Raw genomic sequence first — 26,240 nt, 5'->3', positions numbered from 1 at the left:
TGAGCCGAGATCATACCACTTACTTCAGCCTGGGCAACAAGAGCGAAACTCCGTCGAAAAGAAAAGAGAAAGAGAAGAGAAAAGAGAATGGAAGGGAAGAGAAGAGGAAGCATCCCAAAAATTCAAAAATTCAAAGGAAGTTTCCAAGGAAATGCTACATCGTGGGACTGTAGCACGTATGTCCCAAGGGGATAGAAAAGGAATAACAGCTGGGTGCGGTGGCTCACGCCTGTAATCCCAGCACTTTGGGAGTCTGAGGCGGGCAGATCATGAGGTCAGGAGATCGAGACCATCCTGGCTAACACGTTGAAACCCCATCTCTACTAAAAATTAGCTGGGCGTGGTGGTGGGCGCCTGTAGTCCCAGCTACTCAGGAAGCTGAGGCAGGAGAATGGCAGGAACCCAGGAGGCAGAGCTTGCAGTGAGCTGAGATCATGCCACTGCACTCCAGCCTGGGCGACAGAGCGAGACTCCGTCTCAAAAAAAAGGAAAGAAAAGAAAAGAAAAGCAATATTCATACAATTCATACAATTCAATGTGTCCAGGGCAGGCTGGACTATGGGGAGATGGAGAGATGCACAGTCACACTGAAGAAAGACAGGGAGGCCATGTGGAACCCCAGGGGCCACAGAGACACAGGGAAGCATCAGGCTAAGGCCATGAGTTAACACCACAAAAGAGAAAGGCACCAGACACTTAGGCTTTTGGTTAAGTAAGTTGGGCTTGCTCATTAAGGACCTTTTCTTGAGACTCATTCTTTATAATTTATTCATTTCACAAACACTTCTGTAGATTTCACAAACACTAATATAGTTATTACCATATTAGTAACTCCTTTAATTCTAACAACTCTGTGAGGAAGGGACTATTATTAGCCACATTTTACAGAAGAGGAAACAGGCACAGAGAGATTACGCAATTTGCCCAAGATCGGGATGTCTGAAAATGTTGATCTGGGATTCAAATACCTTTCAAGGGAATAAATGACACCTCTGAAAGATGTCACCCATTTTCCCTTAGAAAAATCCTTTAGAAATCCCCTAGGAATTTCTCTAGGAAGAGAAATTTGTCCTAGAAAAATCCTAGGAACCTGCCTGAGTGAAAAAGGAAAAAGTAGCACCAGAATTGATAGTCCACTTGCCCATCGCACCGCCGGGATACAATCTCTGAAATGACGACACATTTAAATGCGATAGACGAATATGAAATTGGTCACAGATGAACAAAGGATTTTTTCCATTCTTAGTAAATGCCCTTAGTACATCTGAATTTGTTTAAAAATGTTTGAGTAAAATCGTTAATGTTGCATACTGGTTAAATCAACTGGAAGCTGATTCGGGAAGCACTTGCTTATCTACCACAGACGCTAGCATCAAAAAGGCAGTAAATAAATAGTAAACTTGTTATTAAAAAAAAAAAAAGTAGTTCCCCAGCCTGGCCAACATGGTGAAACCCTGTCTCTACTAAAAACACAAAAATTAGCTGGGCGTGGTGGCGCATGCCTGTAATCCCAGCTACTGGGGAGGCTAAGGCAGGAGAATTGCCTGAACCCGGGAGGTGGAGGTTGCAGTGAGCCGAGATCATGCCACTGCACTCCAGCCTGGGTGAAGAGCAAGAGGTCATCTTAAAATAAAATAAAATAAAAACTGGTTTCAAATAAGGTTTAAGAATAACCTTGTACATCCCAATTCATTACTTTATCATATTCTTGAATTCTTTGCTTTATGTGAGAAAGTTTATTCTTTAGGTAATCACAGCGTTCTTTTTTTTCCAGAAATGTAGGATCCTGTAAAAGAAATATAAGTATTATTTTGGCTCTTGGCTTCCTCAGTGAAAAAACACAGAAACATACATTGTCACAGGAAATGATCATACACAACAAAAGTCTCTACAGCAGATTCCGAACTCAGAGTAACAGTTAAGCTCTTTACACACTTTTTAAATGTACTTTTTTTTTTAGAGCAGTTTTAGATTCACAGCAAAATCAAACAGAAGTACAAAGAGCTGAGGCACCTTTCATTTTACTATCTGATGTACATAAAAAAGTGAATGAAGCCAGGTACAGTGGCATGTGCCTATAGTCCCAGCAACTCAGGAGGCTGAGGTAGAAGGATTGCTTGAGCCCAGGTGTCTGAGGCCAGCTTAGGCAACATGCCAAGACCCCATCTCTTTAAAAAAAAGTAATAAGTATAGAAAATATTAATAAGTGGTCTCTACCGCCTTGACTGATTTTTTTTCTTTTTGAGACAGGGTTTCATTCTGTTGCCGAGGCTAGAGTGGAGTGGCGTACTCTGTCTCCCAGTGCAACCTCTGCCTCCCAGGCTCAAGTGATCCTCCCACTTCAGCCTCCCAAGTAGCTGGGGCTGCAGGTGTGTGCCACCATTACCGGCTAATGTTTGTATTTTTTTTGTAGAGACAAGGATTCTCCATGTTGCCCAGGCTGGTCTCAAACTCCTGGGCTCAGGCGTTCCACTCGCCTTGGCCTCCCAAAGTGCTGAGATTACAGTCCTGAGCCAGTGTCCAGCCACCTCTACTGATTTTGAGATTAAGTTAGAGCTGGAAAGATGTAAAATCAGTTCATCTTTTTGAAGGAACAGGTGGAGAATTCCCGATCAATGCTCATTTCCCTAGGTTGCTAAATCAGGACACAGCAAAATGTATTCTGAACAGACATGACAAGAAATGGCATCCAGCAGCCATTTTCCCTTAAAAGGAGCATCTCACGTAATAACAAAAAGGAACTATTTTAGCTAACAGAATCTAGAGTCTGTCAATTACCATGTATGTACCTGGGTAAGAATACAGTTTGAAGAAGAAAACTGTTTTACTCACATTCTTTTTTTTCTTAAACTCTTCATGGATTCTTGAAATTCTCTCATGTTCCTGAAAATAATATATTGTATACTTAAGTTAAAACATTTGCATTTACTCGAATCATATCTCAAAGCACACTGAGAATTAGAACAAAAAACAATTTTAACTAAGAAAATAATGAAAACAGTGACACACAAAAATTCATTTCACAGGCAAATATTTGACGGCTTACTATCTGCTAGGCCCAGGCAATAAAAGAGAGAAGGGCCCTGACCACATGCAACCAGTCCCAAGCCCCAGGCCCTTAGGGAGGATACATAGCTTGCCCAGGGTCACACGGCTGGCAAGCTCCATTTCCTTATTGGTAAAATGGAAATAAAACCATAATGACCTCAAAGGGTTGTAAGAAGGTTCACTTATTTGAAATGATCCTTATAAAGTGCTTGCCACATAATAACCACATTAGTTATGATTATGTACATCCTTTTTGGAAAGTTCATCCCCTTTGGAAAGTTCTTTTTCGAGTTATTAGGTGTTGGGGTTAAGCAGTTTGACAGCATGTAACTTTTGAAAATAGCTAATATAAGGCTTCTTGCAACTTTTTTCTAAAGTTTTATAATAAATATGAACTTTGTTAAGGAATTGAACGGTCTATCCAAAGGGAACAGATTACTACAGCAATGCCCTCATTCATCCATGCACACCTATGCATAGAGATTGTCCGACAAAGCAAACCTAATAAATAAATAAATATAATAATTTATAGGTTTTTTTTTTTTTCAAGACAGTCTTCCTCTGTCACCCAGGCTGGAGTACAGTGGCATGATCTCAGCTCACTGCAACCTCCCACGTCTCTGGCTCAAGCTATTATTGAGCCTCAGCCTCCCAAGTAGCTGGAACTACAGGTGTGCGTCACCATGCCCAGCTAATTTTTGTATTTTTAGTAGAGATGGGGTTTTGCCATGTTTCCTAGGATGGTCTCGAACTCCTGGCCTCAAGTGATCTGCCCACCTCGGCCTCCCAAAGTACTGGGATTACAGGTGTGAGCCACTGTGCCAAGCCAATAATTTATAGTTCTAAAAGCTTGTCCTACACCTGTAATCCCAGCACTTTGGGAGGCTGAGGTGGGTGGATCACCTGAGATCAGGAATTCGAGACCAGCCTGGCCAACATGGCAAAACCCCCTCTCTACTAAAAATACAAAAATTAGCCAGGCATGGTGGCTCACACCTGTAATCTCAGCCACTCAGGAGGCCAAGACAGTAGAATCACTTGAACCCAGGAGGCGGAGGTTGCAGTGAGCCAAGATCACGCCACTGCATTCCAGCCTGGGCAACAGAGTGAGACTCCCTCTCAAAAATAAATAAATAAATAAAATAATAATAAAATAAAAGCTTGCCCTGAGAACCTTTTCCATCACTGATCCATATCCTTTTCCCAGTATATTTTCTTTCTTTCTTTTTTTTTTTTTTTTGAGACAGTGTCTTGCTCTGTTGCCCAAGCTGGAGTGCAGTGGTGCAATAGCTTACTATAACCAAAACTTCTTGGGTTCAAGTGATCCTCCTGTCTCAGCCTCCCAAGTAGCTGGGATTATACGGCACATCACCAGGCCTGGCTAATTTTTATTTTTATTTATTTATTTATTTATTTTTTATTTATTTTTGAGATAGAGTCTCATTCTGTCGCCCAGGCTGAAGTGTAGTGGTGCGATCTTGGCTCACTGCAACCTTCCCCTCCTGGGTTCAAGCGATTTTCCTGCCTCAGCCTCCTAAGTAGCTGGGATTACAGGTGCCCACCACTACGCCCAGCTAATTTTTCGTATTTTTAGTAGAGATGGGGTTTCACCACGTTGGCCAGGCTCGTCTTGAACTCCTGACCTTGTGATTCACCCACCTCAGCCTCCCGAAGTGCTGGGATTACAGGTGTGAGCCACCATGCCCGGCTGCTAATTTTTATTTTTTTATGAGTAGACGTGGTCTTGCTATATTGCCCAAGCTCATCTTGAACTCCTGGCTTCAAGCAATCTTCCTGCCTTGACTCCCAAAGAGTGGGCATTACAGCCACGAGCCCCCTTGCCCGAATAATTTTAATTCTTCAATCTCTTTTACAGACTGAGATCATGAGTATGTTTGTGTTTTGAATGCTTGCCAGCAGTGAAGATAAACCTGGTGATTTAATTGCAATCTGTAATAACAGATCCTGGACAAGGAATAAACTTACTGCTGGGGTTAGCACTGCTGTTCTGGAGATGCAGGCAGAGATGAGCTGTAACATCCGTCTAGAGTCTGTCACTGAATTTAAGGAGTGGTAAGGACCAGAGGGATTGTTTGGGGCAATATTTCTATTTTATGGGCTCAGAAAAGTCATGTGACTATTTTTCAGGGGTGCACAACCATGTCTGTGAGAGAACCTGCCTCCAAACAGGCCCACTGGACTTTGAAATGCCTCACATGCTTCCATGGGGACATGGTGGGAAAATGAATGAGCCTGTGGACTCCTGCCCAGGACAAAGCTCAGCCTGTGGCCAAGGAGAAGCTAACTTCTGTAATACGGTTAATATTTCTACTTTAGATAAGGACTGGAGGATACACTGATAATAACAACCGCGGGCCTGCCATTGGGTTACTTACAAGCCCTGTCTTGTTAAAAATCACAGGTAATGGCTGTTGGTGATACTGGGTGGAAACATCATGGGAAGACTTGGTCTTAGCCTGTACTGTCATCAGGACCCTCTTGATTTCCCAACTGCAGACCACGTGCTGCAGCCCTTGTCCATTTTAAAGCACACAAACCAGATACCACTGGGTGTTGGCTCAAAGATTACAGGTTAAGATTTTCTTCTTTTTTTTTTTTTGGTGAGACGGAGTCTCGCTCTGTCACCCAGGCTGGAGTGCAATGGCATAATCTCGTCTCACTGCAACCTCTGCCTCCCAGGTTCAAGCCATTCTCCTGCCTCAGCCTCCCGAGCAGCTGGGATTACAGGTGCCCGCCACCACACCTGGCTAATTTTTTGTATTTTTAGTAGGGACAGGGTTTCACTATGTTGGCCAGGCTGGTCTCGATCTCCTGACCTAATGATCTGCCCGACTCAGCCTCCCAAAGTGCTGGGATTACAGGCGTGAGCCACCGCACCCCGACTTTTTTTTTTTTTTTTTTAAACGGAGTTTCGCTCTTATTGCCCAGGCTAGAGTGCAATGGTGCGATCTTGGTGTACTGCAATCTCTGCCTCCAGGTTCAAGTGATTCTCCCGCCTCAGCCTCCCGAGTAGCTGGGATTACAGGAATGTGCCACCACACCTGGCTAGTTTTGTATTTTTAGTTGAGACAGGATTTCTTTTTTTTTTTTTTTTGAGACGAAGTCTTGCTCTGTCGCCCAGGCTGGAGTGCAGTGGCGCGATCTCAGATCACTGCAACCTACGACTCCCGGGTTCAAGCAATTCTCTTGTCTCTGCCTCCCCAGTAGCTGGAATTACAGGCACGTGCCACCATGCCTGGCTAATTTTTGTATTTTTAGTAGGGACGGGGTTTCACGATGTTGGTCAGGCTGGTCTCGAACTCCCAACCTCAGGTGATCCGCCCACCTCAGCCTCCCAAAGTGCTAGGATTACAAGTGTGAGCCATCACACCCAGACTTGCAGGTCAGAATTTTCTGCATTATTTCTCCAAACAAGCCTGCTCCTCCCAACCTGTGCTGATCCAGATTCCTGGGGCCTCATGCCTTCCGGCACTCCTTTGACGGCCTCTAAACTAGGTCACCCTTCTTAGACCCGTGGGCCTTGCTTATTTTCCAAATGGTACTGACATTGAACCTCAATATTTGCTGAATTTCTCTTGCTTCCTGTACTGGTGTCTCTTAGCCAACACCATTCCATTGCTCCAGGGTTAGGAAAATGTCACTGCAATACACATTTGGCTTAGTTAACTCATAATGATAAGTGATTTAAATGTACACTTAACAGTCTGTGGTCAAAGCAAAGATACCCAACTTCTCAGGTAAAAAAATTATATATATATATATGTATGTGTGTGTGTGTGTGTGTGTGTGTGTTCCCATACATAAATTTGACATTTAGTTTTTTTGGTTTTGTTTTGGTTCTGTCGCCCAGGCTGGAGTACAGTGGCACGATCTCAGCTCACTGCAACCTCCGCCTCCTGGGTTCACGTGACTTCTGCCTCAGCCTCCTGAGTAGCTGGGACTACAGCCATGTGCTACCACAGCCAGACCAACATTTAGTTTTTACAAAGCTGTGTTTTTAAAATCTAATTATACATGTAATAGATTAATACAGCCTCTTTTAAAAAGAGAATATTACACAAATATTCCTACCAGCATTATTCATAACAGCCAATAGTGGAAATGTCTATATAGACATTTGGAAATGACCAAATATCTATCTCTTGATAAACGGATAAACAAAATGTGGTATATCCATATAGCAGAATATTATTCCACCACAGAAAGGAATAAGTATTGACTTATGCTAAAATATGGATGAACCTTGAAAACATTATGCAAAACGAAGAAGCCAGACACAAAGGATTTATATGAAATGTTCAAACTAGGCAAATCCATTCAGACAGAAAGTAGATTAGTGGTTGTCAATGGTTGGACAGAGCTGAGAATGGGAAATAACTGCTAATGGGTAACAGTTTCTTTTTTTTTTTCTTTTCTTTTCTTTTTTTTTTTGAGACAGGGTCTCGCTCTGTTGCCCTGGCTGGACAACCTCTACCTCCTGGGTTCAAGTGATTCTCCTGCCTCAGTCTTGCAAGTAGCTGAGATTACTCAGCCCGCCAATGTGCCCAACTAATTTCTGTATTTTTAGTAGAGACAGCGTTTCACCATGTTGGCCAGGCTGGTCTCAAATTCCTGACCTCAAGTGATCTGCCTGCCTCAGCATCCCAAAGTGCTGGGATTACAGGCATGAGCCACTGCCCCCCGCCAATATAGGATTTCTTTTTGGGGTGATTAAACTGTTCTGGAATTTGAGTGGTGCTGATTGCACAACTCTGTAACTATACTAAAATTCACTGAATTGTACACTTTAAAAGGGTAGATTTATTATATGTGAATGAGATCTCAATTAAAAAGAGTACATCTGGGCCAGATGCAGGGGCTCACGCCTGTAATACCAATACTTTGGGAGGCCGAGGTGGGCGGATCACCTGAGGTCAGGAGTTCAAGACCAGCCTGCCCAAAATGGGGAAACCCTGCCTCTACTAAAAATACAAACATTAGCTGGGCATGCACCTATAGTCCCATTTACTTGGGAAGCTGAGGTAGGAGAATCATGTAACCTGGGAGGGAAATGTGACAGTGAGCCGAGATTGCGCCACTGCACTCCAGTCTGGGTGACAGAGCAACAGAGCAAGACTCCGTCTCAAAAAAAAAAAAAAAAAGAGTACATCTGATTTAAAAATGGCACAGGTGGCCAGGTGCGGTGACTCACGCCTGTAATCCCAGCACTTTGGGAGGCTGAGGCGGGCAGATCATAAGGTCAGGAGTTCGAGACCAGCCTGACCAACATGGTGAAACCCCATCTCTACTAAAAATACAAAATTAGCTGGGCATGGTGGCACATGCCTGTAATCCCAGCTACTTAGGAGGCTGAGGTGGGAGAATAGCTTGAACCTGGGAGGCGGAGGTTGCAGTGAACTGAGATCATGCCATGGCATTCCAGCCTAGGCAACAAGAGCAAAATTCCATCTCAAAAAATAAATAAATAAAAATTTAAAAATGGCACAGATTATAAGGCATTCCTATTTCAATACTCCTATTTCAAAATGTGAAAAATGTGGGGGGTGAGGAAGAGCACTACAAAAAAGCTTAAGTCCCCTGTAACCACCATTTCTACTCCTGGTTTTCCTCTATGTCATAATCACAGCTACCACTCTGATGTGTGTGCCCAGCAGCTCACATTTGTAGCGTATCTCATATCTGCTCTTTTGTTTTGTTTCGTTTTTTGTTTTTGAGACATGGTCTCACTCTGTCCCCCAGGCTGCAGTGTAGTGGCAAAATCACAGCTCACTGCAATCTCAATCTCCTGGGTTCAGGCAATCTTCGCACCTCAGCCTCCTGAGTAGCTGGGTCTACAGGTGCATGCCATCACGCCTGGCTAATTTTTATATTTTTTGTAGAGATGGGGTTTCACCATGTTGTCTAGGGTCTTGCATGCCTGGGTTCAAGCAATCTGCCTGCCTTGGCCTCTCAAGTGTCGGGATTACAGGCGTAAGCCACTGTGCCTGGCCATTTCTGCTCTCTACTCTTACTCAATGGCTGCTCTGCCTTTGCGCTAACTGCTGGGCTCTGGCTTAGCAGGGGAATGCGATGCCCCTGGTGGCTTCCCTACACTCACTTTCTGAATAAACCTTTGTGAATTATCCTAGTTTGAATGTGCTGTCTGTCTCCTTTGGGACCCTGCCTGACTTGGTATGTATCTTAGGCAAATTTATATTTTACTTAAGAAAATAAAATATGGGTAAGCACAGAGTGAAAAAACAAAAAGAAAAAATACTGTTTAATAATTGAAGACAAAAGATATTAAGTTACATAATTTGAATTGTCATCTTCACTAGACACCTTGAGGATCTCAAATGCTTTCCTAGACACAGAAAGCAGATGTAAATGGTTATACACTTTTTTAAAAGCCAGATTTTGGGCGTGGTGGCTCATGCCTGTAATCCCAGCATTTTGGGAGGCCGAGGCGGATGGATCCCAAGATTAGGAGATCGAGACCATCCTAGCTAACATGGTGAAACCCCGTCTCTACCAAAAATACAAAAAAATTAGCTGGGCGTGGTGGCGGGGGCCTGTAGTCCCAGCTACTTGGGAGGCTGAGGCAAGAGAATGGCATGAACCCAGGAGGTGGAGCTTGCAGTGAGCTGAGATCACGGCACTGCGCTCCAGTCTGGGTGACAGAGCGAGACTCATCTCAAAAAAAAAAAAAAAAAAAAAGCCAGATTTTATGCTGAATGCAGTGGCTCATGCCTGTAATCCCAGCACTCTGGGAGGCCAAGGTGTGTGGATTATTTGAGGCCAGGAGTTGAGACCATCCTGGCCAACATGGCGAAACCACATCTCCACTAAAAATACAAAAAAATTAGCTGGGTGTGGTGGCACATGCCTGTAATCCCAACTACTCGGGAGGCTGAGGCAGGAGAATCACTTGAACCCGGGAGATGGAGGTTGCAGCAAGCCAAGATTGTGCCACTGCACTCCAGCCTGGCAACAGAACAATACTCTGTCTCACAGAAAAAAAAAAAAAAAGCCAGATTGTATTCATCCTCTAGATTTCAGTGCTCCTCCTAGGCAGCTGCACACACTAACCTGTCGGCTTTCCGAATGATGGGGCAATCTGCTCATCACTGCATCCAGCTCATCGAACTTCCTCAGGACGGCCTGAACTTCTGCAGACAGCTCTTTGTACTCTGAAAACTGGTCTTGGAACACAGCTTTATAGCGTTCTCGCTCATCATCTGTCTGAATCACAGGGTATTTTCTGGGGGAAAAACATAAACCAAAGATATAATCGTTTCACTAAGAGAAGCTGAATGGGAAATCAGCTTAGCTTATTCCTTAGTGATCATATCGTACCTTCAATTCAATACATTACCTCTCAGGTAACAACTATTTACATACATGATTTCAAGCACAGAGTATTAACTTGGAGATAAACTGGAAAATGAAAGGACCAAATGGGGCCCCTCAACTTCTACCTTGCGGAAGAATTCAGACTGATACTCACGCCACATAGTCGGGCATCACGATAGGTTTAGGAATGTGGCCTGGGGGGATGTGTCCACTCAGTAGTTCAGGTTTCATTTTTGCTGTTCTCAATTCCTTGAAATTAACTTCTGAGTCTCTTTGTTTGTCACCACTGGTGGCCATTTCACACTGCAGTTAGGGAGAAAAAGAGGATTTATTAATAAATATAGGTAGAAAAAAACCCTCTGAATGGGGAGGAAGAACAGGTGGGGTGTCTCAAACCTATAATCCCAGCACTTCTGGAGGCCAAAGCGGGAGGATCACATGAGGTCAGGAGTTCAAGACCAGCCTGGCCAACATGGCAAGACCCTGTCTCTATAAAAAGTTTAAGGCCAGGCACAGTGGCTCACGCTTGTAATCCCAGCACTTTGGGAAACTGAGGTGGGTGGAACACTTGAGGTCTGGAGTTCGAAACCAGCCTGGCCAACACGGTGAAACCCTGTCTCTACTAAAAATACAAAAATCAGCTGGGCGTGGTGGCGGGTACCTGTAATCCCAGCTCCTCGGGAGGCTGAGGCAGGAGAATTGCTTGGGCCCAGGAGGCGGAGGTTGCAGTGAGCCAAGATTGTACCACTGCACTCTAGCTTGGGCGACAGACTGAGACTCTGTCCAAAAAAAAAAAAAAAATCTGGCAGGTGCAGTGGTGTGTGCCTGTAGTCCACTAGTAGCTACTTGGGAGGGTTGGAGGCTGAGGTGGGAGGATTGCTTGAGTCCAGGAGGTAGAGGTTACAGCGAGCTGTGATTGCAGTACTGCACTCCAACCTGGGCGATAGAGTGAGACTGGCTCAAAAAAACAGAAGAAGAAAATGGGAAGCAAGACAGGAGGCAGAAAGTGGAAATAAGAGTTAACATTTCACATCACAATTACATGTTTTAAAGTCACAAAGTTGTTCTGAATGTTTCTATAATAGCTAAGGGAATCACATTTAGGATATGGTAATACACAGTAGGTAAAACACACTCCAGCCCCAATTGTGTACATGTCAAAGGTAGATGATGCAATGCCAGACACGCAGTCTTAAGAACTTACCTATTTGGAATTTACACCCCAACTAACCATAAAAAAATAAAAAACGTAATTCAAAAAAACTCAAGGATTAAAAATGGAACAAGGCTACTTAAATAGAAAGAAAAAGTAATGATACTGGCAATTTGGGATGATTTAATTGTAAGTAACCACTGAGTGGATTAGAAAAGGAAATGAGTTGGCCGGGCGCGGTGGCTCACGCCTGGAATCCCAGCACTTTGGGAGGCTGAGGCCGGCAGATCACGAGGTCAGGTGTTCGAGACCAGACTGGCCAGTATGGTGAAATCCCGTCTCTACTAAAAATACAAAACTTAGCCAGGCATGGTAGTGCCTGCCTGTAATCCCAGCTACTCGGGAGGCTGAGGCAGGAGAATTGCCTGAATCTGGGAGGTGGAGGTTGCAGTAAGCTGAGATTGTGCCACTGCACTCTAGTCTGGGCGACAGAGCGAGACTCCCTCTCAAAAAAAAAAAAAAAAAAAAAAAAAAAAAAAATCAAAAATCAAAAAAACAGAAAAGGAAATGAGTTACACTGTTTTTGTTATATGAAGACGGAAGCAAACAAATTCACTATCAGAAAGAAACGCTTCCTGATCTTCAGTATTTTTATAGTATTTTCATTTTTTAGTATCTTTCTTTTCTTTTTTTTTTTTTGAGATGGAGTCTCGCTCTGTTGCTCACGCTGGAGTACAGTGGCATGATCTCAGCTCACCGCAGCCACCGCCTCCTGGTTCAAGCAATTCTTGTGCCTCAGTCTCCCAAGTAGCTGGGGTTACATACAGGTGTGTGCCACCACGCCCAGCTAATTTTTGTATATATAGTTTTTTCTTTGAGATGGAGTCTCGCTCTGTCGCCCAGACTGGAGTGCAGTGGCGCAATCTCGACTCACTGCAAGCTCCGCCTCCTGGGTTCACGCCATTCTCCAGCCTCAGCCTCCCGAGTAGCTGGGACTACAGGTGCCCGCTACCATGCCTGGCTAATTTTTTGTATTTTTAGTAGAGATGGGGTATCACCGCATTAGCCAGGATGGTCTCGATCTCCTGACCTCGGGATCCGCCCGTCTCAGCCTCCCAAAGTGCTGGGATTACAGGCGTGAGCCACCGTGCCCAGCAATTTTTGTACTTTTAGTAGAAACAGGGTTTTGTCATGCTGGCCAGGCTGGTCTCAAACTCCTGGCCTCAGGTGATCTGCCCACCTTGGCCTCCCAAAGTGCTGGTATTACAGGTGGAGCCACCACACCCAGGATAGTATCTTTATTTTATTTAAAAATTTTTTTTTTTTTTTTTTTTTTGAGACAAGGTCTTGCTCTGTCATCCAGGCTGCGGTGCACTGACTTGATCATGACTCATTGCAGCCTCAAACCCCTGGGCTCAAGCGATCCTCCCACCTCAGCCTTCCAAGTAGCTGGGACCACAGGCGTGCAGCACCATGCTGGATAATCTGGCTAATTTTTAAATTTTTTGTAGTGATTAGGTCTTGCCATGTTGCCCAGGCTGGTCTCAAACTTGTGGGCTCAAATGATCTGCCTGCCTTGGCCTCCCAGAGTGCTAGGATTACAGGTATGAGCCACTGTGAGTAGGCTTAAATTTTTTTTTTTTTTTTTTTAGAGACAGGGGTCTTGCTATGTTGCCAAGGCTGGTCTTCAACTCCTGCCGCCTCAGGCTCCCAAAGTGTTGGGATGACAGGCACGAGCCACCATGCCTAGGCTAGATTTTTAAATGTAAGGAGGATGTTGCTGGGACCGCAGAGGAAAGGCAGAAGATGTCTTCAATTTGCCCAAGTGGTCCTAACCTGTGATTGCCTGAAAAGGGCTATAAGAATCCTAGATGCAAGAGATGGTGGTTTGCGCCATGCTGGTTTTTTTTTTTTTCTGAGATGGAGTCTCACTCTGTCACCCAGGCTGGAGTGCAGTGGCACGATCTTGGCTCACTGCAGCCCTGCCTCCTAGGTTCAAGCAATTCTTCTGCCTCAGCCTCCTGAGTAGCTGGGAGTACAGGTGCATGCCACCACGCCCAGCTAATTTTTGTATTTTTAGTAGAGACAGGGTTTCACCATATTGGCCAGGCTGGTCTTGAACTCCTGACCTCATGATCCGCCTGCCTCGGCCTCCCAAAGTGCTGGGATTACAGGCATGAGCCACCATGCCTGGCCTTTTTTTTTTTTGAAATAAGAGTTTCGCTCTGTTGCCCAGGTTGGAATGCAGTGGCACAATCTCGGCTCACTGCAACCTCCACCTCCCAAGGAATTCTGGGACTATAAGCGCAAGCCACTACGCCTGGCTAGTTTTTTGTATTTTTAGTAGAGATGGGGTTTTACCACATTGGTCAGGCTGGTCTCGAACTCCTGACCTCAGGCGATCCGCCCACCTCGGCCACCCAAAGTGCCGGGATTACAAGCGTGAGCCACTGTGCCAAGTCACGCTGGTTTCTAAACAGCAGAGCTCTTAGAGGCCCTTTTAGTAAAAATTATGTGTTCAAAAGAGAGAAAGAGAACACAAGGTGAAATGGCCTAGAGAGGAAGTCTCAGACAGAAAGGAGATAGGATTGGAAGATCCAGTGGATTCTACCCTAGAAAGGGCAAAAATGGATGCTCAGCTTTGGGGTTGAGAAAAAACTTTCAGGGACTCCATTGGACAGTGCCTAGAACACCAACAAAGTTGATGAAATTGGTGGATGCTAGAAGAGGTGTTTCCATTTTATACATAAAGAAGTGCCGGGCCCAGTGGCTCACACCTGTAATCCTAGCACTTTGGGAGGCCGAGGCGGGGGAATCACAAGGTCAGGAGATCGAGACCATCCTGGCTAACACAGTGAAACCCTGTCTCTACTAAAAATAGAAAAAATTAGCCGGGTGTGGTGGTGGGCGCCTGTAGTCCCAGCTATTCGAGAGGCTGAGGCAGGAGAACGGCGTGAACCCGGTAGGCGGAGCTTGCAGTGAGCCGAGATCGTGCCATTGCACTCCAGCCTGGGCAACAAAGCAAGACTCTGTCTTAAAAAAAAAAAAAAAGAAAGAAAATAAGTGAGGTTGAGGCCAGGTGCAGTGGCTTACACGTGTAAGCCTAATGTTTTGGGAGGCTGAGGTGGGAGGATCACTTGAGGTCAGGAGTTCGAGGCTGCAGGGCGCTGTGAATGGTCCACTGCACTCCAACCTGGGCATCAGAGCAAGACCCTGTCTCTTAAAAAAAAATCAAAAACAGAAGTGAGGTTCAGAGAGGTCAAGTCAATTCTCCAAGGTCACGTAACTATTAAGTAGAAAAGCCACAATTAAAACTCAGAACTGGGCTGGGTGAGGTGGCTCATGCCTGTAATCCCAGCAGTTTGGGAGGCCGAGGGGGGTGGATCATTTAATGTCAGGCATTCAAGATCTGCCTGGCCAACATGGTGAAACTCTGTTTGTACTAAAAATACAAACATTAGCCGGGCGTGGTGGTGGGCACCTGTAATTCCAGCTACTCAGGAGGCTGAGGCAGGAGAATCGCTTGAACCTGGGAGGCAGAGGTGGCAAGGAGCTGAGATCGCACCACTGTACCCCAGCCTGGGTGACAGAGCGAGACTCTGTCTCAAAAATAAATAAATAAATAAATAAATAAATAAATACCCAGAACTAGGCCAGGTGCAGTGGCTCATTCCTGTAATCCTAGCACTTTGGGAGGCCAAGGCAGGAGGATTGCTTGAACCCAGATGTTTGAGACCAGCCTGGGCAACATAGGGAGATCCTAGCCGGGCAAGGTGGCGGGCGCCTGTAGTCCCAGCTACTTGGGAGGCTGAGGCAGTAGAATGACGTAAACCCGGGGGGCGGAGCTTGCAGTGAGCTGAGATCTGGCCACTGCACTTCAGCCTGGGCGACAGAGCGAGACTCCGTCTCAAAAAAACAAACAAACAAACAAACAAACAAAAAAAAAAACAAACATAGGGAGATCCTGTCTCTACAAAATATATATATATATATATATATATATATATATATATATATATATATATAATTTTTTCTTGAGACAGAGTCTCGTTCTGTTGCACAGGTTGGAGTGCAGTGGCACGATCTCGGCTCACTGCAACCTCCGCCTCCAGGTTTAAGCAATTCTCCTGCCTCAGCCTCCCAAATAACTGGGACTACAGGTGTACACCACCATGCCTGGCTAGTTTTTTTGTATTTTAGTAGAGATGGGGTTTCACCATGTTTCCCAGTCTGGTCTCGAACTTCTGAGCTCAGGTAATCCACCCACCTCAGCCTCCCAAAGTATGGGATTACAGGCATGAGCCATCATGCCTGGCCAAAAAATAAAAAATTAACTGGGCGTGGTGGCATGCACCTGTGGTGCAGGCTACCTGGGAGTCTGAGGTGGGAGGATCACTTAAACCCAGGAGGTCAAGGCTGCAGTGAATTGTGATCATGCCACTCCACTCAGCCTGGGTGACAGAGTGAGACCCTGTCTCAAAAAAACAAACATACGAAAAACAAAAAACCCAGAACTATTTAGTTCATTGATACTTTTTTTTTTTTTTTTGAGACAGTCTCGCTCTGCCACCCCAGCTGGAGTGAAGTGGTCAGATCATAGCTCACTGCAGCCTCGAACTCCTGGGCTCAACCTATCCTCCCTCCTTGGCCTCCCAAAGTGCTAAGCTTACAGGTGTGAGCCACAGTGCCTGGCCTGGTTCATTGACACTTTAAATGAATAACATAAAGAAACCTGTTTACTTAAATGTATATTGTTCATACCCTAAAGTTGCCAGAAGTTCTAGTAGCACACTAGAAACAAGCTTGTGATGGACAGGGCAAGCAATGCCATACTGCTACTGGAAAGTAAGATCGTGCTTGGGAACACGATTCCTCTTTGGAGCAGTAACCTCCCTCCCCTCTACTGACCCCTTAAGCCTTCGAGAAATGCTTGCTGAACTAAACTGAGAGAGGCTTGGGAGGGCCCCTACTTCACTGGAAATAAAAAACAAAACAGGATTTTAAAACCTTAATCTTCATCTTGCCAGGAAGCTTTAAAAATCCTTTGTTTCCTGATTTCCTTACCCTGAAACTGGCTTTGGTTTAACATTAGCTCATTCTAAAAACCACTAGCACTTAACTCACTATTTAAATAGCACACCCTTTAGATTGGATTAGGTGTGGAGGCTGCTTACCAGCCCTAGGGGAAGGTTATGAAAAGGAAAAGCTGTTCAACCATGGCTCTAGGTGGGAGAGAAGCCAGATCACCTAGACGCAGAAAGCGTGCCTCACCACTCGGTCCCCAAATCTGCAAAAACATGAGTGGCAAGCAGAGTACCCTGAGGAAATGAAATTAAGCCAGGATATTTTTAGGGAACACATTTCGAAGTTAGTATTTATTCTGCTGTATTTCTTGCTGATTAGGATGCCATTTCTTCATCCTAATGAATTCCTATATGTTTAGTCTTAAAAATGAATAATGGTATTAAACATTAGGGGGAGCTTTTTTGGCTTGAATAAATGAATTTCTAGTTCTCTTTAACTTCTGTTTTCTTTTTTTTTGACCCCCATATAGACACATGGTTTAACTCCTAAATGTTTAACAATCCAGATCTCATGGCACTGAGGAAGCTGCTATGAGCTTGTTGATCCTCTGGATCTCAGCAGCAGCCCCAGCATCAATCTCAGATCTCCTGGTCAAAGTTGCTTTGGGCGGAGGGTCCATTATTAATTTGTTTTCTACATAACATTTTTTCAAGGAAGAACTAATCATTTTTCTTACTTGCCCATCCCTCATTCTAAGACTTACCTTTTAATATAGAAAGAGACCCTGAAGAAATCAGAATATTTCCATATAGACATTTCATCTGCTTTAAATTTATTTTAATTAATTAATTAATTTTTGAGACAGAGTCTCGTGCTATTGCCCAGGCTGGAGTGCAGTGGTAATGATCTCGACCTCGGCTCACTGCAACCTCCGCCTCCTGGGTTCAAGTCATTCTCCTGCCTCAGTCTCCCAAATAGCTGGGATTACAGGCTTGCGCGACCATACCCGGCTATTTTTTTGCATTTTTAGTAGATATGGGATTTTGTCATGTTGCCCAGGCTGGTCTCAAACTCCTGACCCCTGGTGATCCACCCACCTTGGCTTCCAAAAATGCTGGGATTACAGGAGTGAGCCACCATGGCTGGCCTAAATTTTTTTTATTTTTATGGTCTTAACTTTTTCTTCTGCTCTTTTTGGATGAACTTTCCTGATCATCAGTTTGGAAAACTCTTATTGGGAAAAAACTTTTTTTTTTGAGACAGAGTCTCGCTCTGTTGCCCAGGCTGAAGTGCAGTGGCACGATCTCGGCTCACTGCCACCTCTGCCTCCCAGGTTCAAGCCATTCTCCTGCCTCAGCCTCCTGAGTAGCTGGGATTATAGGTATGCACCACCATGCCTGGCTAATTTTTGTATTCTTAGTAGAGATGGGGTTTCACCATGTTGGCCAGGCTGGTCCCAAACTCCTGGCCTCAAGAGATCCACCTCCTTTGGCTTCCCCAAGTGCTGGGATTATAGGCGTGAGCAACAGCACCTGTTCTCTATTGGGAAGAAATCTAAAACCACATATGAGACAAAGAATTAAATCCTCATTAGGCTTTTATGGGAAGGCTGCATTAGGCTCCAGAATGGGAAAGGCCACTCTTAGACAGTACTCTTGATGACAGACATGTCAAAGGAAAGGGGAAAATGGCCCAGCCCAGTGCCCCAGAGTAACATGACCATTCTTTGCTTCTAGCAAAAACTAGTCTAAGTAATGTTATGAATATAATTATTAACTTTTCAACTTAAAAATGGGCTGAATGAATATCTGTCAGGTTAGAAATAGAGAGAACGAAGGGAGGCTGAGGCAGGACAATCGCTTGAACCAGGGAGTTGGAGGTTGCAGTGAGCTGAGATCACGCCACAGCACTCCAGCCTGGTGACAGCGAGACTCCATCTCAAACAAACAAACAAACAAACAAAAAGGGGAAAAGAAATAGGGAGAACTAGCTATGTGTTTCAGTATGCATTTATTTCTCCAATTCTTGATTCTCTCTCCCTTTGAGTGTGTAATACAGTAATGCACAGGCCCCTGACCTCAAACCCATACCATCATGTTCCATGCCCACATTAGATTCTGGCTTTTCTAGCTTATAATATAAACCTGCACAGCACTTAAAGCACAGCTTTCAGAATTTGTTGCTGTCTCTATGTGATCTTATCTTCTTTCTATTATTTCTTTTAAAAGTGATCTTACTTGCTTTTAAAAAATTACATTAATTAAAACAAAAAAAAGAAGGCACCCCCTAGTATTAGACCAAACAACAGACGGGAACCTGAAGTTCAGAGAAAGCAAGCAATTTCCCCAGGATCACAGAGCTAGTAAGTAGCTGTAGCTGACCTAGTACTCAAATTTATTTATTTATTTATTTATTTATTTTTTTTTTTTGAGGCGGAGTCTCGCTCTGTCGCCCGGACTGGAGTGCAGTGGCCAGATCTCAGCTCACTGCAAGCTCCGCCTCCCGGGTTTACGCCATTCTCCTGCCTCAGCCTCCCGAGTAGCTGGGACTACAGGCGCCCGCCACCTCGCCTGGCTAGTTTTTGTATTTTTAGTAGAGACGGGGTTTCACCGTCTTAGCCAGGATGGTCTCGATCTCCTGACCTCGTGATCCGCCCGTCTCGGCCTCCCAAAGTGCTGGGATTACAGGCTTGAGCCACCGCGCCCGGCCTTCAAATTTAGATTGTCTGATTCTAAAGTTCACTTGCTGGCTGGGCAAGGTGGCTCACACCTGTAATCACAGTGCTTTGGGAGGCCGAGGCGGGAGGATCACTTAAGACCAGCCCAGGCAACATAGTGAGACCTCTTCTTTACTAAAAATTATTTAGAAATTAACTGGCATGGTGATGCATGCCTGTAGTCCCAGCTGCTTGGGAGGTTACGGTGAGAGGATTGTTTGAGCCCAGGAGTTTGAGGCTGCCCTCAGCCTGGGTGACAAGGAAGAACCTGTCTCCCCCTCCAAAAAAATTATATAAATAAAATAAAGTTCATTTCCTCTTTGTCATGCTAGTCTGCCAATTCTTTCCTGCTATGAACTAGGAAGGACGCAGGTGAGAATTACACCCAGTGAAAAGCTGGAGGCCCTGATATTTTCTTTCTTTCTTTCTTTTTTTTTTTTTTTCTGAGTCAGGGTCTCACTCTGTCACCCAGGCTGGGGTACGTTGGTGTGATATCAGCTCACTGCAATCTCTGCCTGCCAGGCTCAAGCCATCCTCCCACCCCAGCCTCCTGAGTAAGTGGGACTACAGGTGCGTGCCACCACACCTGGTCCTGATATTTTTGACAAAGTTTCTCATTGGTAAGTCCAATAGAAATTTGTTGATGAAGTCATGAAGTTCCCTCTTACAGAGGTCTTCTTTTTGAGTATCCACAGTGATCCATCTCCAGGAAAAGACACCTCTAAAAGGATGCTCTTTGGCTTCAGCTCCCATATCTTAAAAGACTAGAAGTTAACTGGATTGATATGACATCCAGTGGAGTCCTAGGAATGGGAGTTCTCGTATCTGCTAAGGTTATTCCCGATTATTCTGGGACCTCTCAGTATCTGGGAGCCTACAATACACCCTGGACATTCTGAGCACCAACCTTCCAGGGCAGCTGGAAGAGGTACCCGGAAAGAGGTACCCTAGAACTGTCTGGCAGATGTTCCTAATCCTGCCCCACCTATGGAGCCTGCATCAGGTACATGCTTACCAAATAATGACCCTGACCACCCTATCATTTGGGGCAACTTCCTCCAACTGATCCAGGCCATTCAGGTTGACTATGTACTAATCCTACCTAGAGGGAATGCCCAGGTAGACCATAAATTCCACCCTGGCCAAAAATGACCTCCATTTCCACATCATTGCCACAATGCAGCCCAGTGAGACAGCCCTGTCCAGCCTAGTGCCGAGCAGTCAACATCTACAAAGTGTAGACTTTTAACCTCCTAAAGCAAACAGATCCTTCTCTTCCAACCCAAGGATGTTTGAAACACACTTTTTAATGTTTGTACTCTGGGCTGGGCATGGTAGCTCATGCCTATAATCCCAGCACTTTGGGAGGCCAAGACAGGCAGATCACTTGAGATCAGGAGTTTGAGACCAGACTGGCCAACATGGTGGAACCCCATCTCTACTGAAAATACAAAATTAGCCAGGCATGGTGGTGCATGCCTGTAGTCCCAGCTACTTGTCAACACATTTTCTAACAAACTGTATTAGTCAGGGTGTGAAGAAACCTGTAGCACTGCTGGAAGTGGAAATTGGTAAAACCTCTATTGGATCATTTGGTAATCAAAATAAAGATACATCCTTTTGATGCAGGAATTCACTTCTCAGGATTTATCTGTCAAGTGTACTTGTACATATATGGAATGAAGTACGTACCACTATGTATTTGCATGTATAAGGTTATTCACTGTAGTGTTGTTTTTAATAGTGAAAGACTGGGCCAGGTGTGGTGGCTCATGCCTGTAATCTCAGCACTTTGAGAGGTCAAGGTAGGTGGATCATCTGAGATTAGGAGTTCGAAGACCAACCTGGCCAATATGGTGAAACCTCATCTTTATTAAAAATACAAAAATTAGCTGGGTGTGGTGGCGGGTGCCTATAGTCCCAACTACTTGGGAGGCTGAGGCAGGAGAATCGCTTGAACCTGGGAGGTGGATTGCAGAGAGCCGAGATTGAGCCACTGTACTCCAGCCTGGGTGATAGAGCGAGACTCCGTCTCAAAAAAAAAAAAAAGTGAAAGACTGGAAACAACCTAAATGCTTATCATGGTTAAATAAGTTATGATACACCACATAATGCAATACTATACAGTTATAAAAAAAATACAGAAACTCTTTACATATTATTAAGGAAACATCTTAGAAATGTACTGTTAAGTGAAACAAACAAGGGCTGGAATGTGTGTAGCATGCTACCATTTGTGTAAAAGGGAAGGGAGAGCAAGCAACACAGGCAGGGGAACAGGGAAGCTGGGGTATAGAAATGAGATGATTTTGTATTATAGACCCTTTTGAATTTTCAACCAAGTAAATATGCTCTCTTTTCAGAGAAACAAATCCAAAGATTGAATTCTCAACTCCTTGCTAAGAAATAATGTCTAGTATCTCAAAAAATGAAGGTAAAATTTTCAATGATGGTAAAATTATGATTATTAAAATAATTACATATATGTAAATAATGATAACAGCATCTCACTGAGTCCTCTCAGCAAACTTGCGAGGTAGGAATTATTACTATTGCAATCTCACAGATGAAGAAATGAAGGCATAGAAAGGTTAAATAATTTCTCTACTGCCACACAGTTGGTAAACTGTAGAACAGAAATTCCCCGACACTACAAAATTTGGCATCTCTAAAAAAAAGTATTATTGGCCGGGTATGGTGGCTCACGCCTGTAATCCCAGCACTTTGGGAGGCTGAGGTAGGCAGATCATGAGGTCAGGAGATCGAGACTATCCTGGCTAACATGGTGAAACCTCGTCTCTACTAAAAACACAGAAAATTAGCAGGGCGTGGTGGCGGGCTCCTGTAGTCCCAGCTACTCCGGAGGCTGAGGCAGGAGAATGGTGTGAATCCAGGAGGCGGAGCTTGCAGTTAGCTGAGATCACACCACTGCACTCCAGCCTGGATGACAGTGAGACTCCGTCTCAAAAAAAAAAAAAAAAAAAAAAAAAAAAAAAAAATATATATATATATATATATATTATTAGTATTATTAATTTATTTTGTAACTGTCCTGTGACTGTAGTAAAAAAAATTGGCATCTGAAAGCAAGGGGAGAAGGATACAAAGAACAGCACAGAACTTTAAACACAAGTGAAGAAAGGTTGGGAGAATCACTTTCATTTAAAAAACAATTAAATTTCGGCCGGGCACAGTGGCTAACGCCTGTAATCCCAGCACTTTGGGAGGCTGAAGTGGGCGGATCACGAGGTCAGGAGATCGAGACCATCCTGGCTAACATGGTGAAACCCCGTCTCTACTAAAAATACAAAAAATTAGCTGGGCGTGGTGGCGGCGCCTGTAGTCCCAGCTACTCTGGAGGCTGAGGCAGGAGAATGGTGTGAACCTGGGAAGCGGAGCTTGCAGTGAGCCGAGATCGCACCACTGCACTCCAGCCTGGGCGACAGAGCGAGACTCTGTCTCAAAAAAAAAAAAAATTAAATTTCAAACATATGTTGGTTTATGTTGGTTCTCCTGAATCAACTTTGTTAACTTGCATAAATTTTCATCTAACAAAATTAAAAGAAGCTATAGATAATGATTGTTTAATTTGGTCCTTTTAGTATCTGGAAAAAAGCTCAAAGTCCTAATATGAACTCAATGTAATTGCTACACTTCCTTTTCTTTTTTTTTAAAGTCTCACTCTGTCACCCAGGCTGGAGTACCAGGATGTGATCTCGGCTTACTGAAACCTTCACTTCCCAGATTCAAGTGGTTCTCATGCCTCAGCCTCCCGAGTAGCTGGGATTACAGGTGCGTGCCACCATGCCCGGGTAATTTTTGTATTTTTGGTGGAGACATGGTTTCACCATTTTGGCCAGGCTGGTCTTGAAATCCTGGTCTCAAGTGCTCCACCCACCTCAGCCTCCCAAAGTGCTGGGATTACAGGTGGGAGCCACCACGGCTGGCCAATAGCTACATTTCACAGATGTATGATACTACTATGTAGATAAATAGACCTAAGAGAAAAGTATTAATAAATCTAAAGTATAATGTGAAGTAAACTTTATTCTTACCATTTTCCTTTTTGATGACAATGATGGCTCATTTATCTGGAACAAAAAGAGTTCAAATAGTTTTTCAAAGGCATGTGAGGCTACTTTGCAAATATTTTCATCCATTTGCATTTATAGCTCAATCTCAATTTTAAGAGGTCGATCCCCTACTTGATGGGTGTTTCTCATCCTCTTTTTGCCTAGGTTTTGAAGGGCCAGTGGAGAACTGAGAAGAGGGATAACTGTAATTCCCTGTCAATCAGGGGCATACAGAGGAGTAGGGAATATGGGGATGGTGGAAACTGTTAGATAAAACACTCTGAATTACCCTCAGATTTTATTTATTCTTGCCTCCCATAACTTTGCATGATTAAAGAGTTAGGACAATTACTCTATTAAATTAATAGAAAAAAGCCCTAGGCTATTACATCTTCTAAACTTTAGGAAGTTATAGCAACATACAGACAGGCACAACTTTCAACATCAGGTGACTGAAGTCTAATTAGGCATTATGAAAAGTCTCTGCCGGGCGCGGTGGCTCAAGCCTGTAATCCCAGCACTTTGGGAGGCTGAGACGGGCGGATCACGAGGTCAGGAGATCGAGACCATCCTGGCTAACACAGTGAAACCCCGTCTCTATTAAAAATACAAAAAACTAGCCGGGCGAGGTGGCGGGTGCCTGTAGTCCCAGCTACTCGGGAGGCTGAGGCAGGAGAATGGCGTAAACCCGGGAGGCGGAGCTTGCAGTGAGCTGAGATCTGGCCACTGTACTCCAGCCTGGGTGACAGAGCGAGACTCCGTCTCAAAAAAAAAAAAAAAAAGAAAGAAAAAAAAAGAAAAGTCTCATACACATAAGTTTTTGTTGAGAAAGGAAGAAGAAATAAAAGTATTATGTTGATCATTCTATTCACACAGAATTTTCAAATATTAACATTTAATAACTTATGCAACTAGCATAAAATTATGAGGAAGTATGTGAGTTTCACTATCTGGATTTCATATTGATTAGAATTAAAATTTTTTACTTTGTACACAGAGATGTACATTTGAGAAATAAATTTTAACTTTAAGAACAAAAATTTAATACATGTGAAGCTTTGCTACATAAAAAAAAGTAAGAAATATGCTTAACGTGCTAAGACAACTTTTTAGAAATAACTTGAATCTATGTAGAGTTCTAGCAAGATAAATTATTTTGTGACAATCAAGCTAGGCAAGGTGGTTTATGCCTGTAATGCCAGCACTTTGGGAGGCTGAGGGGAGAGGAGTGCTTGATGCCAGGAGTTTGAGACCAGCCTGAGCAACACAGCGAGATCCTGTCTCTACAAAAAAATTAAAATACATATATATAGAGAGATCACATGGACACATGTCAAAGTTCTTTGTATAACATGTAGGTACTTGTTATAAAACTATTTTTTTCCACCAAGCACAGTGGCTCATACTTATAATCTCAACACGTTGGGAGGCTGAGGCAGGAGGGTTGCTTGAGCCCAGAAGTTCGAGACCAGCCTGGGTAACATAGCGATACCCTGTCTCTACAAAAAATATTAAAAAATAGCTAGGTGTGGTGGTGTATGCCTGTAGCCCCAGCTGCCTGGGAGGCTGAGGCAGGAAGATTGCTTGAGCCTGGGAGGTCAAAGCTGCAGTGAGCCATGATTGTGCCACCGTATTGCAGTCTGGGTGACAGAGTGAGACCCTCCCTCAAAATAAACCATCATCAACAACAACAAAACGATTTGTTTCCCATTCCACTAGGTGTAAACAGAAAATTTAAGGCTGGGTGCGGTGGCTCACGCCTGTAATCCCAGCACTTTGGGAGGCCAAGGAGGATGGACCACCAGAGGTCAGGAGTTCAAGACCAGCCTGGCCAATATGGCAAAAGCCCATCTCTACTAAAATACAAAAATTAGCTGGGCATGGTGGCGTGTGCCTGTAATCCCAGCTACTGGGGGGCTGAGGCAGGAGGATTGCTTGAACCTGGGAAGCGGAGGTTACAGTGAGCCGAGATTGTGCCACTGCACTCCAGCCTGGGCAACACAGTGAGACTCCGTCTCAAAAAAAAAAAAAAAAGAAAATTAAAAACACCAAAAGACGGGCCAGGCATGGTGGCTCACACCTGTAATCCCAGCACTTTGGGATGCCAAGGCAGGTGGATTACTTGAGTTCAGGAGTTTGAGACCAGCCTGGACAACACGGCAAATACTCATCTTTAAAGAAAAAAAGAAAATTAAAAAAATTTTAAAACCAAAGGGCTATTTGTTGTTATGCATCAGATTCAAGCGAAATATTAAAAACAAAATACATATGTCAGTGTGTGCGAAGGACAGGATTTAATTTTTATTTATAGTTTTGCCCAATATATACCATGTGCAACTGTATAGTATCTAAGAAGTCTTAGGAAAAGTGGAAAAGTAAGAATTCATAATATAGTTAACTTAAAATTACAAAAGAAATTTAAGGTAAATACTGAAAATTTCAGTGGCATAGGAGAGTCTACTACACACATCTCCTTGGAAGAAAGCAAAGTATCAACTTACTTCAGAGAATAATGTAGCCAGTGGAACATACTCTAACATTTGCTACTGTTCAACCAAAATAATTTTAGGTAGGGCTTTTATATAATCTCATCCTTCAGTGATTATTATTTTATTCTTATTGTTCTCATTATTATTTATTCTCATTATTATCCAATTAAGTTATAGAAATATAAAAACAACGTAGGACTTCCATTCTCATTTTGGACCATACGTCTTCCCCAAATAAAGACAAATTATCAAAACCACTGGGCAAGTTTTCACAGAGTATATTCATTACAATTCAATCTCTCAATACTTAAAAAATTTAAACATGGTTTACCATATTCTTATTTGGCTTTATTCAACTCACTGGGAGAAAGTAAATCATAACA

General features: G+C 43.8%; 1 protein-coding gene across 3 annotated transcripts in view; it reads right to left on the bottom strand.

Moving 5' to 3' along the window:
• Window positions 1-386: 386 nt before the first annotated feature.
• The window catches only part of MARVELD2 (MARVEL domain containing 2), a 32,485-nt gene continuing 6,631 nt past the window's right edge, over window positions 387-26,240 (bottom strand). The window contains exons 3-7 of one of the 3 annotated variants that reach the window (XM_010380234.2): window positions 23,351-23,386; window positions 10,556-10,704; window positions 10,138-10,309; window positions 2,833-2,883; window positions 1,273-1,786 (exon numbers count right to left, since the gene is read on the bottom strand). In XM_010380234.2, coding sequence (XP_010378536.2) covers window positions 1,664-1,786; window positions 2,833-2,883; window positions 10,138-10,309; window positions 10,556-10,704; window positions 23,351-23,386 — 531 coding nt within the window. In that variant the 3' untranslated portion in view covers window positions 1,273-1,663. Of the gene's footprint in view, window positions 1,787-2,832; window positions 2,884-10,137; window positions 10,310-10,555; window positions 10,705-23,350; window positions 23,387-26,240 lie in introns of all 3 variants that reach the window. The other 2 variants (XM_030928029.1, XM_010380235.2) reach the window with 2 other exon arrangements.

The sequence above is a fragment of the Rhinopithecus roxellana genome, chromosome 3 (assembly GCF_007565055.1).
Source record: "Rhinopithecus roxellana isolate Shanxi Qingling chromosome 3, ASM756505v1, whole genome shotgun sequence".
Lineage (NCBI taxonomy): Eukaryota > Metazoa > Chordata > Mammalia > Primates > Cercopithecidae > Rhinopithecus > Rhinopithecus roxellana.
Note: the sequence above shows the minus strand (reverse complement) of the source record. Positions and strands in the feature narration are given on the sequence as shown.